This window comes from Bombyx mori, chromosome 24 (genome assembly GCF_030269925.1).
Source record: "Bombyx mori chromosome 24, ASM3026992v2".
NCBI classification, from domain to species: domain Eukaryota; kingdom Metazoa; phylum Arthropoda; class Insecta; order Lepidoptera; family Bombycidae; genus Bombyx; species Bombyx mori.
In genome coordinates, this window is record NC_085130.1 from 5884280 (window position 1) to 5903988 (window position 19709).

General features: G+C 35.6%; 3 protein-coding genes across 4 annotated transcripts; 2 read left to right on the forward strand and 1 right to left on the reverse strand.

The window, feature by feature from the left end:
• The first annotated feature begins 834 nt into the window (after positions 1 to 834).
• On the forward strand, positions 835 to 14574 carry LOC101737047 (GPI mannosyltransferase 1). Its single transcript, XM_004923060.5, has 3 exons — positions 835 to 1330; positions 11954 to 12109; positions 12635 to 14574. The coding sequence occupies exon 3, from the start codon at positions 13080 to 13082 to the stop codon at positions 14364 to 14366; it is 1287 nt and encodes a 428-aa protein (XP_004923117.1). The 5' UTR covers positions 835 to 1330; positions 11954 to 12109; positions 12635 to 13079; the 3' UTR covers positions 14367 to 14574.
• Positions 1327 to 6053, forward strand: LOC101736916 (vacuolar protein sorting-associated protein 26B-like). The gene has a single exon (XM_004923059.5). It carries the CDS (start codon positions 1543 to 1545, stop codon positions 2836 to 2838), a length of 1296 nt encoding a protein of 431 aa, XP_004923116.1. The 5' UTR covers positions 1327 to 1542; the 3' UTR covers positions 2839 to 6053.
• On the reverse strand, positions 14562 to 18285 carry Tim10 (mitochondrial intermembrane space translocase subunit Tim10). 2 transcript variants are annotated; one of them, NM_001043947.3, is made up of 4 exons: positions 18156 to 18285; positions 17136 to 17298; positions 16613 to 16797; positions 15597 to 15795 (listed from the first exon to the last, which is right to left on the reverse strand). In NM_001043947.3, the coding sequence occupies exons 3-4, from the start codon at positions 16752 to 16754 to the stop codon at positions 15656 to 15658; spliced, it is 282 nt and encodes a 93-aa protein (NP_001037412.2). In that variant the 5' UTR covers positions 16755 to 16797; positions 17136 to 17298; positions 18156 to 18285; the 3' UTR covers positions 15597 to 15655. The 2 variants fall into 2 exon arrangements, with proteins under 2 accessions (XP_012552879.1, NP_001037412.2); XM_012697425.4 differs by lacking the exon at positions 18156 to 18285 and having other exon boundaries at positions 14562 to 15795; positions 16613 to 16790.
• Positions 18286 to 19709: the final 1424 nt, after the last annotated feature.

The window sequence follows — 19709 nt, forward strand, 5'->3', positions numbered from 1 at the left end:
AATGAAATTAAATAATTTAACACTAAAAGTCCGACTAGCGGGGCTTTTGTGAGTTTTTGTGAGTTCATTGTTCCGGGCTGTTGGCGAAGATGATATAGAAATAATGTTTACACTGATTTGGTATGAGGTTTTAATATAAAAGCAACACAATAACTAAATAAAATACAAAATGAGTTGAGAATCGTACAGTTAAACTAAGACTCGCAATATTTTACTGGTCGTCGTCGCGCGCGCTGAGGGCGTGAGTTTTCGCGCTCAGAGAGCTCTGTCTCAGCGGGCGGTAAGGCGGCGGCGGGGGCGGTATCGCACGTTCGGAAATTTCGTTCCCTTATAATAACATATTTTCGTGTTCAAAGTGTAATCAGGCAAATAAAAATAGATACCGAATGGTTAATAAATTTTAAAGTCTGGCATACTTACAGGCTCACAACTTGTTTCACTTGTATAATTTTGAAGAAGTATTGGGTAAATTTCTCAAGTAAATAGTTTTAAACAGTAAATAAACTCAATTACAGCTAAATAGTCAGATTAGTCCATTTTGAGAAATACAGTACGAATTGAGGGAGTTTATATATAATTATCAATATGTATATGCAAATGTACTCAATGTGTGTCTTATTAACGAGAAAGCTTCCTATTAGAGCATCATAGAACAGTGTTATTAGTCGGTTGATTAGTAGTTTCTGTATCACTACAACCATCAACTTTATTACCTAGATGTGTAGATGAGTTCACGACTAGCCCTGTGTTAAGTGGTTACCGGACCCCATTGCCATCAACTTAAAAATGAATCAACTCACATGAAACGATCTCAATTTTTTTGGAACAGTATTTTCGGATTTATTCTCAAGCAAATGACTATGACTAAAGCCTGTAAATCTTGTACATAATCCTGTAAATAATAAGTTCTTCAAGCAATTTGTACTGTGTTTGTCGCCAATAGTTTACCGAGTGGCATTTTTAAATGATCCCTGTCTATTTTTTCCGATTTTTTGCATTACTTTGAGCCAGTGCAATTATCGAATCCAAACTAACATGTGACTCGGACACATTAATAGCATGGACAGCACTGGGATACTAGCAATTCTGTCGCCGTTTCTATTTCAATGAAAATCATTCTGCTCTCTATACCATAGTTCTTGTTTTAGAGGGCGTTTCGGCTTATCAGTGCATGATTGTTTGGGTTGCCATTTCCAAATATTGTTAAATATACACATAAAAGAATTTCTAAAATTGTGAGTGCTTTTTGTACGAAAACATTTAATTTTTTTATTTATGTCGAAGGATCCCTGTAAGAGATTTGCGTGTGAGATCCAGAGGTGTCTTGTTGGTGAGTTTTTTTCATATAATTTTAATTATGAAACTTCGACGACAGCCGACATTAATTTAGTCGCCATCTTTGGTTCATATCTTACAATCGTCTCGAACGATTCGCGGGCGTTTCGTCGCCGTTTTTTCAATGTTTTACTCAATTTTATCGTTACTATTCCAAAACAAAACCACGTAAAAAATCTTTTGGTCGAATAATTATATATTGTGAAAATGAGCTTTTTCGGGTTCGGTCAGACGGCGGATATCGAAATAGTTTTTGATGATGCTGACAAACGGAAGGTGGCTGAAGTGAAAACGGACGATGGTAAAAAAGAAAAGTTATTGTTGTATTATGACGGTGAAACGGTCTCCGGGAAAGTGAATGTGACGTTGCGGAAACCGGGATCAAAACTTGAACATCAAGGCATCAAGGTCGAACTCATAGGTCAGATTGAATTATTCTACGACAGAGGTAATCATCACGAATTCATATCTCTGGTTAAAGAACTAGCGCGTCCGGGCGACCTGCTTCAACACACGTCGTATCCTTTCGAGTTTGCTAATGTCGAAAAACCATACGAAGTATATACAGGCTCTAATGTCAGGTTGCGGTATTTCCTGCGGGCGACAATCGTCCGGCGCCTCACTGACATCACCAAGGAGGTGGATATTGCCGTGCACACGCTCTGTAGTTATCCGGACGTCCTTAATTCTATAAAAATGGAAGTAGGCATAGAAGACTGTCTGCACATAGAGTTTGAATATAACAAATCAAAATATCATTTGAAAGACGTTATTGTTGGTAAAATTTATTTCTTACTGGTACGTATAAAAATCAAGCACATGGAAATATCAATAATCAAGAGAGAAACCACTGGATCTGGTCCCAATACGTTTACAGAAAATGAAACTGTAGCAAAGTATGAGATAATGGATGGTGCGCCAGTCAGGGGTGAAAGTATTCCTATCAGAGTGTTTTTGGCTGGCTATGACCTGACTCCGACTATGAGGGACATTAACAACAAATTTTCTGTCAGATACTACCTTAATTTAGTTTTGATGGACACTGAAGATCGTCGCTATTTCAAACAACAAGAGGTGATATTATGGAGGAAGAGTGACAAGTCCAGATTACCCTTGCATCCTCATCACCCACAAACAGTGTCATATCAAGGCCATCAGTCATTAAGAAAACAAAGTGTTTCCAGTGATGATAATTCAGCTCGAGCAACACCATCAAATCCTGATCCTGAGAATGTAATGCAGAGATCAGTGTCCCCCTCAATGCCTGAAAAACAGAATGGACCCTTACAAATGGAGAGAGAAAAACCTGAAGCATTCATAGACAAATTAGCAGGTGCTCATATTAATGAAAATGATACTAACGATACGAGTGATGAGATTGAAGAACCGAAACCCGTCGAAAAACTTCCCGTAGTGGATAAACCTTTAATCGCCGAAAAACCTCAGATTGCTGAAAAACCTACCCTAAACCGACCTGAGCCTGCAGGGAGTCCGAATCAATAGCCAAAATGTACATGCTCTCTTGGAATGACGAGCAAAAACAATATGAACTCTATGTTTTCATATTTGAAGACTATTGATTGAGAAAGTTGTTTTATTATATTAACAGTTTTCTGCAGAGGCACATCCAGAGCTTCAGTTTTGCAGCTTTTTCTATTATCCTTTTATTTAGTAATCATATCACCTAACTTCACACATATGATATATCATCCAAGTAGAAAAACATATATGAGATGCAAGTAAAACTTTATAATTTCATTTAAATCACTTTATTTTTTTATCGCTACATTTTCTGTGTACGGAAATATCTGCAAACATTTTAACTGCCTTAATAAATTAGTAAAAAGGAAAAAATTATGAAAAAATTAGGTGTGAAGTGTTTTAAATTTATTCATATATAAATAAAATACACGTATTCAAATTTAATTTATAAAATATTTTTATATGTATGTGTTGTAAATTTTTAACAACTTTACAATGACACACAAAAGGCATCAAAAACTATGCCTAAAAGGCAGAATATCTCTCGCATTAAAAGTAAAATACTTTTTAATATTTGTAAAGCATGGTTAGCTTTTTTTTTTGTAAATGTATTTAATAATTAAACAGATAGTACACAGAGAAGCAATAATAATTAAAATGTGTGTATAGCTTTATTGCATATAAGATAAGTATATGTTAATAGCATAGTGGGAATGCATTAAAATAAATACAAAGTGTGATTTATGATTATATTCTTTAGGAGATAACATTTTGGCTGTTTGTATAAACATTGTTTCCGATTTATGTTTAAATTCTTTGATTTTGGTGTTGGACAAATGGACATAATGAAGTTAAAATGTTTTGAGCCCATCGAAAGGAAGAAAATCTGTAATTCATTCGACAGGGTATGCCTAAGAATCATTTAACTTTAAATGAGTCATGATTCAGCTCTAGAATTCATGAATTAGATGTCTCAATACAATTTTAAAATAATTGTCAATTCGAGGCACCTCAAGTACTAACATAATTGAAGGTAAACAGTGTCCGCTAATAACCAGGACTGTTATGAATTGACTGATAGAGCACCTCTCAAAAGTATTCTGTATCATTGTGAAAAACACTTATACATTTCATACACTAACACACTAGCATCACTTATAAAATTAAATGATTGTACAGATAACTTTGGCTTCTAGAATTCATTGAGAATTGACCGAAAATAGGAGCTATATAATACTGTGTTGGTGTCTGTGAATGATATAATTTTCACACAGTAAATATATTGTACTTGAATGTGTTCCATTAAACAGAATATGTTATCAATACAGTTTTTATCTCTAGCAATGTTCTGTTCTATTTATCAATTTGTAAGCATTGTGTGCCATTCATTCGGTTTGCGGATAGAACTTTAAATAAAAAAAATATAACTTAAAATAAATAGTTCTTATAGAGAGAGATATCTAATACAGAATTGATCTATTTAAATGTTGGTTAATAATAAAAATATGTTTAATAGGGTACTATGATCCAAGATGTAGATACAACAGATATCGTTGAAAATATAGATGAACCAGTATGAATAAAAGTTCTGATAAATTTTTTTCTGATTTCAAATCGGATGTAAATAATGCGAATTGCGGACCGCTGACAATTATCTATCGAATCTGTACCATTTGTTTCAAACTTAGGACCACATCAATTTATTTCAATTGTTTAGTATTGTTCGGAAGTGCTGATATGGGTATGTAGCAAAAAAGTATATTTGGGTATCGTTTAAAATGTAATTAAAACATCGCAAATTTTAATTTTTCTTTATTAAAGTAAAACACGTATTCAAGACTACAATTAATGTATTTATAAATAAAGTATATTAGAAAATTTATGTATATGTATATATAATAACAACTTACTCAGTGTGGTGAACATGTAATATCATATATCATTTGGTTATCGCGGCTCGTAGGCACAACTAAAACCTTTACCTGTGTAATCCCACGTTATTATTATCTTTATGCAATCTTCAAATGTCGACCAGTAAAACTTTAGCCGTCAGTGAGGAGACCACGAAAATTGTAATGTTTCCGAAACGACGCATATAATAAAACAATTGTTTTAATTATGTCAAATAATAATAAAATTCAATCAAATTTGCCAACAAGCGTGAAAAACGAAATTGCAGGTAGGTACCTAATGTGGATCCCGAAAGTTCTATGAAGCTTACGAATTGACAAAAAAAGCAAATTAAAACGAATAATATAAGTAAAGTTATTTGAATTGGAATAAAATTTCGATCTATGCCCTTAATGTGTTACGTGCTGAATGTTTTTCAATTAGTGAAGAGAGGCCATATTGGGAACGTCTCGCCATACTGACCGCCATCGGTTAACGACGTAATACAATTTAAAAGATCACTTACTCATTCATTCCTGATGCGATTAATATTTTATTCATTTATTAATTTAATAGCCTTTTGGTTATGATTTCCAAATTAGACTTTTTTTTTCCTCGACCGAGAAAAACGTCCCTTAATTATTTTTTTGTTGCTCTTGCCTGATTTTTCTTCAAATTCTTAGTAAATCTATGAAAACAATACAGGTAAGTGAATTTGCATATTTAAACAAAAAGTTTTATTTTATTTAAAGTTTCACGCTGTTAAAACGGAACTTTTAGTCCAGGATTTGTGTCGCGCATTTGTTTTTATCGTAGTGCTCCGGATGAGCTATGTTGGAAATTAAAAAACTGGCTGCAAACGGAAGTTTGTTAAAATGAAACATAAAATTTTCAACTAACAGACATACAAAGCCGCGGTTAACTTTCAAACTGAAAATCGATTTCATTTTTGATTCCATGCAGGTAGCTATCGTGTTTGTCGTATCTCAAAGTGAACTATCTTTAGTTTCACAACAAGGGCTAAAGGTCTAAAGGTTGAATCAATCTGCGGGCTAGTCTTTTAAAAAAAGTAGATATACTGTTTTTTTTTTAAAACATCTATTCGAGATTCTTATTTTTTTTAAGCTTCCAAACATTCAAAGAAATCCAAAATTGAGTATTCATGTAAATGAGCTGTTCAAGTTAGTGAATATGTTATTTTGTTATAACATTAAATAAATTGAAAATAACGTAACATTGTTTGGTTTTAGTGTCTTATTATTGTATAAAAGATATGTTTTTTATGAGATTAAGAGCGCATGTCGATTATATCATATTGTTAATAAAATATATGTATAAATTGCTAAGGTTGTCTTTCATTACTGTTCCTTGAACAGTCTACGATCCGCTCGGTATTTGTTGCAGGTGCCCATAAGTGCAAGAAAAGTGGGTGATCCCAAAGCATAGTAAACAGACCATTCTCTGTGATCTGAAATCCCATCGTCCGTTTGCACGATTTTTTTTGTTACTTCTAAAATCCCAACCCAATTTCCAACTCGCTTCAAATAATGAACACGTATTATATAATATATCGAGGGGTGAAAGGCTATAATTTGGTTTAAGTGACATTTTAGATTTAAAATGCGAAAAAAGTATTATAACAAAAACACTTCTTCAGCTATTTGAATGGAGTAAACTTAATTTCAATTAAAGACATCGAACCTTTTTTTTCCTAACTAAGCTAATAGCCTTGAGAGGCTATTTCAGCGTAACCTTAACTAGTAGGTGAGCTTACGGGGCTCAAACCTGACGACGTTGCTAACACGAACCCTAGCAAGAGCCGTGCTTCCCAGAATCTACCACCGGATCGGAAACGCGACCTACTGAGAAGATCCGGCGCGAAACTCAGTGGGCTATGTCTGTGGGTTAATTTACTCGTCGAGCCCTTCGTCGCAAGCGACGGGTTCGACGAGAACGATGACCAGTGCTTGAGGTACCTAAAAGCACCGTTAGTGGATCGGGAGGATCCGAAATGACGTGTTTGGGCGACGTCGACTGCTTTCCATTCTGTCCGCAGGATCGGGAATGAAATCGAACCGTTGATGCTAATACCAAAAAAAGCACCTTTAATTACAAAGAAAAATGTCTCTAAAACCAAATAGCCTTCCGCCCGTCGATATAACTGTTTTTCTTCATATTAGATACTAGCGACCCGCCCTCGCTTCGCTTCGGAAACTGTAATTTATTATTGATTTCTCCACTGTTTAATGGATGTTATTATACACATAAACCTTCCTCTTCGATCACTCTATCTAATAAAAAAAAACCGCATCAAAATCCATTGCGTAGTTAGTTTTAAATATTTAATCATACATAGGGACAGAGAAAGCGACTTTGTTTTATACTATGTAGTGATGTCTCTCGTAGTCTCGTGTGGTTTTTAAAAACAGTGAAAATAGTGTTTGGCATACGACCCGTTTCGTCTGAAATTGTGAAATGTCGGAAGTGTACGCACTCACGTAGGTACACATACGTGTACGGTCTCGTGACGTGACGTAAGACGTAATTTATAAATCATTTGGTTACACAACAGCCTGTAAAAACTAAAAAAATGTCGATGACAGACGGCAGGCGAAACCGAATTATCGAAGCGGGCTAATAAGTCACATTTGTATAAACTACGTGAACATTCTGCTTAAAACCTTAATTTTTATAGTTTTTTTTTTCTTAAAGCCTATAATGGGCTCATACCTCTGTACATTTTGCCATTTGAATTAGCATGTTAATGACCCCAACGGATTTATAATCTAATCGTTTGTAATTGCAAAAATTGGTTGAATATAATCGTTATTGCTTCGTCGGTGAGCGGTCGCTTGTTTTATTTATTTATTGCCTAGATGTTTGGACGAGCTTACAGCCCACTGGTGTTAAGAGGTTACTGGAGCCCATAGATATCTACAGCGTAAATGCGCCTCCCACCTTGAGATATAAGTCCTAAGGTCTCAAGTATAGTTACAACGGCTGCCCCACCCTTCAAACCGAAACGCATTACTGCTTCACGGCAGAAATAGGCAGGGTGGTGGTACCTACCCGCGCAGACTCACAAGAGGTCCTACCACCAGTAAACCATACCCATACCTCTGTACATTTTGCCATTTGAATTAGCACGTTAATGATCCCAACGGACTTATAATCTAATCGTTTATAATTGCAAAAATCTATTGAATATAATCGTTATTGCCTAGTCGGTTAGCGATCGTTTAAATTAGCTATTATTAGTATTTATCACGTGATATTGATTCAGTTTTTTATCGGCGTCATTTTTTTTTAATCATCGCACAGATAGCTGAGTCAGCTCTCCGCCCGCTCTTGGTGTCACGTTATTGGAGCCTATAGACATCACAACGTGGATATTGCAAGACTCTTTGAGTCATGAGGTAGATGGTGTTGTATGACGATTTGCTCACTCATTAAACTGGAACGCACGACTGTTTCATTGCTAAATAAGCAGGTACCTACCCGTGTCGGATTATATTACGTCTCCTGTATTTTTTAAATATGTATTCGACGTTAAGGGATGTGGTACACTCATCCATCATTCCTCATACTTGGTCATTTTCCTCATATTTGTTATTCATATCTAGAACACAGGACCCAATACTAGTTATGAACCGATAAATGCGGAACTTGAAACTGTAACGCGAGCGTGAGACATTCGCAAGCACTACCACACTGTAATACACACGGTAATTTAACTCTATTCCTAAATACTGTTAATAACCCGTTTTTTTTCCTACCCATTCGCTGGGCTATTCCAATTACGCACCGGCTAGTGAGTGAACTCACAGGGTTAAACCTGAGAGAGTTGCCAAAACTGGCCATAGTGAGAGCAGTCTACGCAGAATCAACCGCCGGATCGGATTCGCAACCCACTGAGAAGTTCTGCGAAAAACTCGATGGGTTTTGGGTTAGTTCGCACGTCGAACTCATCTTCGTCTTCGTCGACTTCAACGAAGATAGTAACCGGTGCTTGAGGACCTTAAAGCACTGAGAGCGAACGCGAGGAATTCGACAAGGCATGCATCGCTATTGTGAAATACGTGCTGTTTTGTTCGAAGAGTATTTAAAATATTTTTGACTGTCATCGTGTGTAAGATAACGCGTAATTCGAATCAAGCGTGTAGTCACACAGTGATCCCCTCCCGACCTTGTTCCGGTCCAGAGGGACAACGGGTCCCCGAGTTTACTGTATGGAAAACAGGAAGTCTTGTCATCAAAATGAACGGAAGGAAGGGATTTTGAACGAGTCAATTGTAATTCTTTTGGGCGTCGTGATTTTGATTTTCTGACAACGACCGGCTAACACTAAGATATCAATGTAGTATTAATCAGTAAAGGCCGGGAGATGTCTCGGTATCTTTACATAGTCAAAAATGAAATCGCTTCCGCTGTCTGTTCGCTTAGATCTTTTAAACTATTGAACAAATTTTTAATGCAGTTTTGAACAATAGATAGAGTGATTCAAGAAGAAGTTTTATATGTATTATACTCCACAAAAGCCGAAAATTCTACATTGCACCAATAATTACTACTAGTATACGAAATGTGGATAAGATTGTTGTAAAATTTGCCTACACGGGCTGGTACCACTATAAACAAATAACTGCGGCCCAAATAGATCTGGTTGTCACAATCAGTATCAAATATCTTTGGAAACTGGATGATTTTTTTATTAAAGGAAGCGAATGTGCTTTTATGGAGTCTAGTATCTTTTGTTATATAAATCTACTAGCTTTTGCGACTTTGTCCGCGTGGAATAGTTACTTTGGCATAACGCTAAATACCTGCCTCTTCATTTACATAGAAAGTGAAAATATTTTTGAATAATAGAATGTTAGGGAGCTATTCAAGGTACCAAAATCATGCTTTTTAGTCGACTTCAAAAGAGGAGGTTATCAGTGCTCCGCTCGTATTGGTCTTAGCATGATGTTATATAGCCTATAGCATTTCTCAATAAATGGGCTATCTGACACCGAAATAATTCTTCAAATCGGACCAGTAGTTCCTGAGATTAGCGCGTTCAAACAAACTCTTCAGCTTTATAATATTACTTGCGACCCGCCCTCGCTTCGCTTCGGAAACTGTAATTTATTATTGATTTCTCCACTATTTAATGGATGTTATTATACATATAAACTTTCCTCTTCAATCCCTCTATCTATTAAAAAAAACGCATCAAAATCCGTTGCGTAGTTTTAAAGATATTTAAGCATACATAGGGATATAGGGAGAGACAAAGCGACTTTGTTTTATATTATGTAGTGAAGTATAGATAAATCTTTTGTTGTACCAGTGTCGCAGTATTAATGCAGAGAGGTTTCTTTGCGTTTGTAATACTGTACTGTAATCATACTGCTCACTTACATGATGCGAGTGTTACTGAACGCGGTTAATAGCAATCAGCGTATCGCTAACGATGATGTGATAAATGACCCAGTTATTTTCCCACGCTTCGTACCGGAACAAGAAATGTTTCGAGACAGAAATGAGCAGAAAACTGGTACATGACCGTTCTTTGGTATATCTGTTGCATTGCCAATTGATCTTCTTTTTTTTTTATTGCTTAGATGGGTGGACGAGCTCACAGCCCACTGGTGTTAAGTGGTTACTGGAGCCCATAGACATCTATAAGACACATAAGACCTCAACCTCAAGGTTCGAAATTTCGGGCAATTTTTGCTTAACTAATATAAATTATATTAAATAACCTCTTATTAACAAGACTATTATATTACCCAAAGCAAACAATAATTATTTCTTAACGCTGATAATATGAAAGATGAATCGTCGGCTATCTCTAAGAACAAAGCAAAGGCACGAAGGATAATCATGATTGAACGATCCTATTTTAAGTGTCATTGTCTCCTTGCGGTACCTGTATAACTAACTTAGCTTGGCCCCTATGACAGGGGCGTGAAGTGCCCAATAACGTTGTTTTGCCATATACATTATTTCTAGGAAATAAATAACCTAGATACCGACTGCAGCGCCATCTGCCAGGCTGATTTGTAAATCTGAACCATTCTCGAATCCACCTGAATGTACACAGAAAATTTAATTAAAATCGGTCCGGCCGTTTGGGAGGAGTTCAGTGACAAACACGCACAGAAGAAATCTATATCTATACTAATATATGAATATACAGTGGTTTTTACTGATGTTCCGTTATAACTACTGAACCATGCATCCGATTGACTTGAAACTTGGTATTCATGTAGAAAATACATGTACTTAATGAATAGGCTAATAATATTTATACGAATGTTGGACTCCTTAATAATAATGACCATAAATAATAATCTTAAATGCCCAGCGAAGCGGGCGAGTACGGCTAGTATATATATCTATTTATTAATACGTGAAGGAAAAACTTTGTATCCCTTTTTACGAAAATTGCGTGGACGGAGAAGTATGAAAATTTCCACACTTATAGAGAATATAGAGAAGCAGTGCAGAATGTTAATATTTTTTAAAAATTATGCATTAATAATACATTAAATCAATAACAAAAACATTACGCATACTACCATCTATTTGATACACACACATACATATATATGTTCCATGTTTATTGTCAATCTTTTGTTATTGCTCAATCTGTGGTGGAATAGAGAATAGGTTAATACTGTTTATCTATACATATAAATAAAATTGTAGTGTCTGTTTGTAATATTGAAATAACCGCTTCTTACTACATGCATGTCAATATATATATACGGTACATACACGAAAATAACATTTTTGACAATTTTTGTCTCTATGTCTATCTGTCTGTCTGGCTGCTTGTTCCGGCTAATCTCTGGAGCGGCTGGAACGATTTTGACGAGACTTTCACTGATAGATAGCTGATGATGTAAGGAGTAACTTAGGCTACTTTTTTTAGACTAGCTTTGCCTCGCGGCGTTACCCGCGATATAAAAATAACCGCGCGCTACATCGCGGGACTCAGCTATCAATAATAAAATTTAATGTTTCCGAAGCGAAGCGGGTCGCTAGTATTTAATATTATTTGTCTATAGTGTAGTCTTGGCAGAATCTGTGATTATAGAAGTAGAATAGCCTTTAACAATAGAACCTTAATAATGTTCAAACTTATAATTTAAATTAATTAAAGTCGAATTTCGACTACGGTGGGACCACTAGTACTAGTTTAAAAAGATGTACATAACTTGAAAGCGATAATTATGTTCGTATTATTTTAATACAGAGAACGGCTACCAGGAAGTCCGCTGCGATAAGGTGTTCGAAGTGATGCGACAGTGCTGTATCAAGCACAAACCTAGGTCATTAGTCTGCGAAGGTTACGATCTGGAACCTAGACAGTTCGCGCCTGTGACCGACAGGCCACATATTAAGTGACCAGGTATATAGAAAACTGCTTGGATTTTATAAATCAGCGCACCACACGATGCATCCGAGCGCTATTTATTTATTTCAGTGTTCTTACATTTTTTTTATTGCTTAGATGGGTGGACAAGCTCACAGCTCACCTGGTTACTGGAGCCTATAGACATCTACAACGTAAATGCCGCCACCCACATTGAGATATATGTTCTAAGGTCTCTCAAGTATAGTTACAACGGCTGCCCCACCCCTCAAACCGAAACGCATTATTGCTTCACGACAGAAATAGGCCAGGTGGTACCTACCCGCGCAGATTCACAAGAGGTCCTACCACTAGTAGAGGCAACTAAATTTGCAGTTATTACGCAAACTAATTTTGTTTTAACCTTAACCAGGTGGGCTGTGAGCTCTTTAATCCATCTATGCAATAAAAAAATTTTTTTTTGTCCATCAATTGTAGTTACTAGGCCACATTGTATAAATTATTTATATTTAAACAACATTAAGGAAATTCCTAATTAAAAATGTTGTTTTATTTTACCAGGTATATTATGGATAATCAGCGTCGTCGTAGCACAACCCTAGGCCAGAGAAGTTGGATTTATAAGTATCCGAAGACCTTTCAGATAACTTTTACTGCCTTTGCCCTCGGAATATTCTTCTCGAAGCCGATCTACGATATCTTCATAAGGCCTCGCGATACGATCGACCTCTCCGAGCCCCCGACGACTTTCCTTTATAAAGAACTCGAGACACAGGCCGAGAACTAACTGATATGGAATCAGTTGCAAAAGCAAGGGACCGACTCGCGAAATATCCCCTCTTATACGCGAAGTGCTCGAAACAGGGCGCTTTGTACGCCCACTGCGTGCTAATCAAAGAAAGTTCCGTGAAGAAAGACGATTGCGCAAAAGAATTCGCCGATTTCAAGAAGTGTTTACAGTCGGCAGCGAAAGATTCGAAAATTAGGATTTGAAATAGAAAAAAAAATGGATCGCGTATCGAAATTTATCGATCTATCATTCGGGAACCACATTTGTATCGGTCTGACCGTGAGATTGGTGTTCATATTATACGGGAATATACACGATAGGTTTTCCGTAGTACCATACACTGATGTTGATTACAAAGTTTTCACGGACGCTGCGAGACATTTGGTGGAGGGTAACTCGCCCTATCTCCGGCACACTTACAGATACAGCCCTTTGATCGCGTATCTAATGATACCTAACATTATTGTCGGGAGAGAATTCGGAAAAATCCTTTTTTCCGTTTTCGATATATTTCTGGCGGCTGCCGTCAAATCTCTGGTCGAACGGCAATTGGGCGTCGCGAAATATGCTTCCGTCACAGCTAAATACTGTGCCTTATCTTGGCTCTACAATCCTCTAAGTATAGGCATCTCGACTCGAGGCAATGCCGATTCATTCCCGTGTTTCTTGATCGTCCTATCGATATACTTCCTTCAGTCGAACGTATTTAAAAATTCTATAACCAACATCGTCCTATCAGGCTTCTTTTTAGGTTCCGCAATACATCTACGCTTGTACCCGTTAGCCTTCACTTTCCCTATGTATCTATCTTTAGGAAAATATAAGATAAATCGTAATACCCCAATCAAAGAGGGTCTAGTTTCATTGCTACCCAACAAGAACCAAATGATTTTAGCCTTTAGCTGCGTTACAAGTCTTTTATTTATAACGTACGCTATGTACTTGAGATACGGTTACGAATTCTTATTCGAAACATATATTTATCATCTCCTCAGGAAAGACACTAGGCACAATTTCTCTATACTATTCTACTATACGTATTTAACGAAAGATCAGATGTCATTTGATATTGTCAAAATATTGGCACAGGTTTCCAAGTGCGTTCTACTTTTCCTGCTGAGTCTGAATTACGGTTGTGACCCAAAAACATTACCGTTCGCAATGTTCGCGCAAGCCGTCGTGCTGGTCGCTTATAACAGCGTCATGACATCACAGTACTTTATTTGGTTCCTCTCGTTATTACCATTGGTATTAAAAGACTTCAAAATGGAACCAGGTAAAATTGTTTACTTGGTTTTCCTCTGGATAGCGACTCAATGTGCTTGGTTGTTTTTCGCGTACCAATTAGAGTTCAAATGCAGGCAGGTTTTCATGTTGATCTGGTGTCAGAGCGTTATGTTCTATGGCAGTAATGTTTTTATACTGACGCAGCTTATAAAGTACTACCGCCCCGGCTACGCATTCGGGATAAACGAATCTGGCAAAGGAATAAAAGAGAAATGAATTGTTTTTTTTTTTTTTCGTTTATTGTTTTGAGAATCATGACCTACACTAATTTTGTTAAAAGCTTAATTCTATCAAATTGATAGCCTTTCGAATTTTAAAAAACTTAGTGTAAGTACATACCGTTTTAGTAGATTCATAGTTTGTTTTGTCTTGTAGATAGGTTTGTTTTTTTTTTGTTTTAAATAAAACACGTTTGTTGCATTTATTCATTTGTTTTATTTTTTAATAACTATCTAACAATTCAACCTAAACATATAGTCCACGCTAATTAACAAAAAAAATGCATTTCAATAAGAGAATTCCTTAATTAGCATAACATTCAGAATTCTGAAACGCGGTCTCCGCATTGTTTGTAAACGTTACTTTTGTAAGCTTTGACTTACGACAAATCAATTCAGCTTTTATCACGATGAAATTTAAAAGCATAAATTTAATTAAGTTTCGTGTTCACGTAAGACATTCCAGCATATTTATAAAAAAACATGTCCCACGTGTCCTGGTGAAACTGGAAAGGACTCCGGGCCACCAGTAATCTTTCAATCATAAAAAAATTTAAAAAAAAAAATTTACAGTTTATGGCTGATTGATCTTGAAAAACATGAACAGTATTAAATTATGATTAAAAAAGAATGCTAATAAAATTTGTTTGTTCATTAAACTCTATGGTCGTTTCATTCGGTAACCGCTAGTTTCTGTCTTAAAATTTACATAATCCTACTTTTTATGCATTACAGTACAGTGTATTACAGTATCTTTAAAATATTGTCGAGCTGTGAGAGTACCATAGAGGGTAGTGTAGAGATAAATAAACATAACTTTTTTGAATAGCCGTATGAAGTAACAACACTGGACAGAGCTTTGAACTAATTATGAAAATAAACTAGTTTTAGAAAAATAGTTTTCATAGAAGTAGGCAAAATAATTGCACCAATTGCGTTTCAGCCAATGTTTCAGTTACAGAACCGGTTATAAAAATTTGAATTTTGAACTACACAGACAAAATTGAGTAACATTATTTCCCAAACGTCACAAGTGAAGCACTGCCCTTGTTAGGGTAGATGACCAAGGTAGCATAATCTCTCGAGATTACTAGTGATAGTAGATTGTTTTCTCATAGTGAAGTACTGACATAATGGCAGAATTAATATTATATATAGAAAGACTACTTCACCTATATATTACTGCAAATTTTTCACAACAAAATATCTCAAATCTGCAGATGTCTTGTACTGGTCACTGTGAAAAATCTAGCAACTGATTGATTTGTCGTGAGTAGTAGCTTCGTACTATTTTTTGTCTGGTATGTTGACCTTTGTGAGATCTTCGGTTTCTCCTTGTGACATATTGGAAAGTTTCTTACCTATGCGTTCATGTACGTCCAAGTATTTGGCTACACAGCGATCTAAACATACAGATTCGCCTTTTCCTGTAAGAAGAGAAGATCATGTTCAAAATTAACTCATCCTATATAAGCGAGGCAATTAAATCTCTTAAATACTTGTATCTATTTTAAAAGCATATGCTACATCAGTTTTCTAAATATCACCTATCTTTATATCATCTATATATTTTTGTATTTGTAGATGTCCTGTAACAGTGTATAACCCTAAAGCTTAGCTTATAATAATAATTATAAACTATAGGTCATAAACTTCATAAGTGTGATGGCTTAAAAAGAAACAAATGGACATTGAAGGTCATAATTATCTTTCTTTTCTTTTTTATTGCTTAGATAGACGGCCCACCGGGTGTTAAGTGGTTACCGGAGCCCATAGACATCTAGAACGTAAATGCCGCCACACACCTTGAGACATGAGTTGTAAGGTGTCACTTTTAACAGTACAGCTGCCCCGCCCTTCAAACCGAAACGCATTACTGCTTCACGGCAGAAATAGGTGGGGTGATGGTACCTATCTGAGTGGGCTCACAAGACGTCCTACCACCAGTAATTATGCAAATTATAATTTTGCGGGTTTGATTTCTATTACACTTTTTATTTGATATTATTCGTTCATCATGGAAGTCAATCGCGAACATTTGTTAAGTATGTATTTGATTGAAAAATTGGTAACTACTGGTGGGATTCTAACACCGATGCATCGCTACATACGAATTCACCGGACGTCTTATCCTTTAGGCCACGACGACCACAGTTTAATAAACCATTTGTGTGTCACAATGAATACAATTTTGAAGGTCCCTATAATTATAATGTTCGCCATATTTTTTTTTGCCTGGCTTACCTAATTCAGGTTCATGATATTTAATTGGTATGCACTTCCGGTGACATGCGCTCACCAAGCGGTTGTACATGTCGGACATCATCTCAATCTCCAGTTCCTGCACCAATTGCAGCTTTGCAGGGTCTAGCTGCGGTACTGCCATCTTTACGTTTTAACTAAGTAATGTTCAATGGTATATCTGGAAACTACAGTAGATTAAAATATTTTTTAGTTACATTCATACACTGTATACAAATTTTTTTCTTAGTTAGTCGGACGAGATCACAGCCCACTTGGTGTTAAGTTGTATCTGGAGTCCAGACATTTACAACGTAAATGCCGCCACCCACCTTGAGATATGGGTTCAAAGCTCTCACTATAGTTAGGACGACTGCCCCAATCTTCAAACCGAAACTCATTACTGCTCCCGGTAGAAATATGCAGGGTGGTGGTACCTAACCATGAGGACTCACATGAGGTCCTATCACCAGTTAATTTAGTGTTACTCACCAGTATTTTCTAGAGTTACTAGAGAGATACTCACATTATAATGAATTCAAGTTCACAATTTCCGATACAAGTCAGGGTATTCTCCTTGATTAGATCTTCGCATGCGTTCTCTTGCTTTCATATTCTCAACACGCTGAGTATTAATGTAGTTCTTCGCCACCACGAATAATGATAAACTTGCTGTTGTTATTGCTAACCTGAAATTAACACCGATCCTGGGTTAAAACATCCTCTCTCTGCTAATGGGTCTGGAACATTTGTGAAACGTGTAACATAAAATAACTAAGCTTAATTAATAAAATCATACTACATCATACACGTTGATACTAATGGTATAAATTAAAAAGTGTGCTTGTCTGTCTTTAATTCACTTTAAAATGAAGCAATAAATTAACATGATTTTTTTGACATAGTTTTAGGTCAGGAGATTTTTATTCCAAAAAAACATCTCATACCCACAGGAAACTAAATTGACACATTTCTATAACGCCACAGGCGAAACAGCCGATAACAGCTACTTATCTCAGAAACTAGACTTATCAAGTTTTAATTAAGTTAGAATCCACAAAATATGCATATAAAATCCACTAGTTTTAATCTAAATGCATAAACGTGAGTTCAAATTCATTTAGAATACAGATTCGTCTTGTATTTGCGTAGTAGTATAAGGTAACATAGACTATAAGTAATTTCCAAAATAACTGAATCGCATTAACAACATTTCCAAGATAAGTATGCATATTTACAAAAGATCGTGGGTCTACCCTAGAAATGAAACCCGCTTGCTCGAAGATCTTCGCTTTTAACGTTTATTCCAAAGTTATGACGTTATTTTTGATGGATTTCTTGTGGCTGAAGACACATGAGAGTCAAGGTTGTGGAGTATATAACTTAATTTTCATGTTTTCTTATTAATAAGTAATAAAAGGCGAGCATAATAATACGCTGTGATAGGTAATTGACTTATCTTGTAGAATTATATTTACACAAAATAGAACTTGGCTAAATAGACGAATGATGAAATGAGTAAAATCGAATTTAATTCTGCGCTCACCAACGAAAGGTAAATCAAAAGTAAGCTGGTGATAAACTTGGGTATATCTTATTTAGTTATTTACCACGAAAGAGTAATTTTTCCAAATTTTCCAAGCGGCATACTATGAAATTTTGGAATTGCTTTTACAACTTTAAGGTTACGTTTTAGTACCAATTTTTAAAACGTTATGTCACAGCCGGATGTCGCTATGTGATCGTATGATTGTAAAGAAATATTGCAGGCGCGTATCGACTAAAAGGAGGAACATTACATAGGAACGGGTTTTTATGAAAAATCTGCTATATTAATTATATTATACATAAATTAACTATTAAATTAATTAAATAATAAAATTATTAATTATAAATTAAACTTTGTGAACTTTTTGGTATAAAATTTTTTGAGCTAAGCTTACAGATTTCCAATGTAGAGATTAATCTGCCATAATAGAGTACATAAATATAAATTAGACACAAGATTCGTTTAAACTTAATATTAATGAGAAATTTGAGGAATTATTAGAATCATCAGCGGTCTTCCCTGGCAAACATTTTTTTTCTTCAAAATATTTGTCTATGTTAAGCCCGGACGGAAATACTCATTCGTATCGGTTGGGCCGGTTTATTTGATAACACGTACAGAAGAGAATTAATTCGAACGATTCATCAAACTATTGGCATAATGCGAAGTTTAGTTTTTAATACCTTTAATCTATCTTCTATCTATCTTATCTTATCTTATCGTATCTTATATATATATAAATGAATTGCTGTTCGTTAGTCTCGCTAAAACTCGAGAACGGCTTGACTGATTTGGCTAATTTTGGTCTTGAGTTATTTGTGGAAGTCCAGAGAAGGTTTGAAAGGTAGATAAATATGAAAATGCTTGGAATTAAATAAAAATAACAATTTGTTTTTCCTTTGATGTGTCCCCCGTCGGACGGACTCCTGCTGTTTGTTTTAAGTTTATTTTATACAAAAGTTTAGGTCTTTTATTTAACGATTGAAGCACTACGAGGTCTGCCGGGTCAGCTAGTCTAAAATAAAAATCTATCGCATTGCATATATTGTACAATAATAAATAAATAAAATAGTCACCGGGACAGTCTGTATCAACCATAGACAATAAACTGGTGCCGGCAGGAATGACAATGTGCACCCGATCTAAATGCTACTTAATTATCTATGCTATAAATTTGTTTTCAGTTTTTTCCAAGTTAGTGTCCTCTGTTGACTTGGTTTCGTTACTACAAAGAGAACGTTACATACATCCGTTATTATAATAATACACAGATTACACTTCATCAAAACTTCTCTGGAATTAACAAAGTTTCAAAACGTGGCGATATAAAATATCATAAATAAAATGCCTAAACCAACAAGATTGCACAATAAAGGCAAATCGACATCTTTACAGAAACCTTGTAAAATTGATAAACATGAGTCCGAAGGTGTAGACCCCGAGGAATCGTTACGACAGTTTCAGCTCGAGTTATGTTGGTGTATCCAACAGTTAGAGCGAACTTTAAATGAAAAGAAAGGAAACGAAAAACAATGTGAGTTTTAAAATAAG

Excerpts from the sequence above, each read along its gene's own strand:
- LOC101736916 (XM_004923059.5), top strand. The coding sequence starts at position 1,543 with ATGAGCTTTTTCGGGTTCGGTCAGACGGCGGATATCGAAATAGTTTTT.
- LOC101737047 (XM_004923060.5), top strand. The coding sequence starts at position 13,080 with ATGGATCGCGTATCGAAATTTATCGATCTATCATTCGGGAACCACATT.
- Tim10 (XM_012697425.4), bottom strand. The coding sequence starts at position 16,754 with ATGGCAGTACCGCAGCTAGACCCTGCAAAGCTGCAATTGGTGCAGGAA. Across the intron at positions 15,796-16,612 it reads ATATCATGAACCTGAATTAG|GAAAAGGCGAATCTGTATGT; the intron begins GTAAGCCAGGCA and ends CTCTTCTTACAG.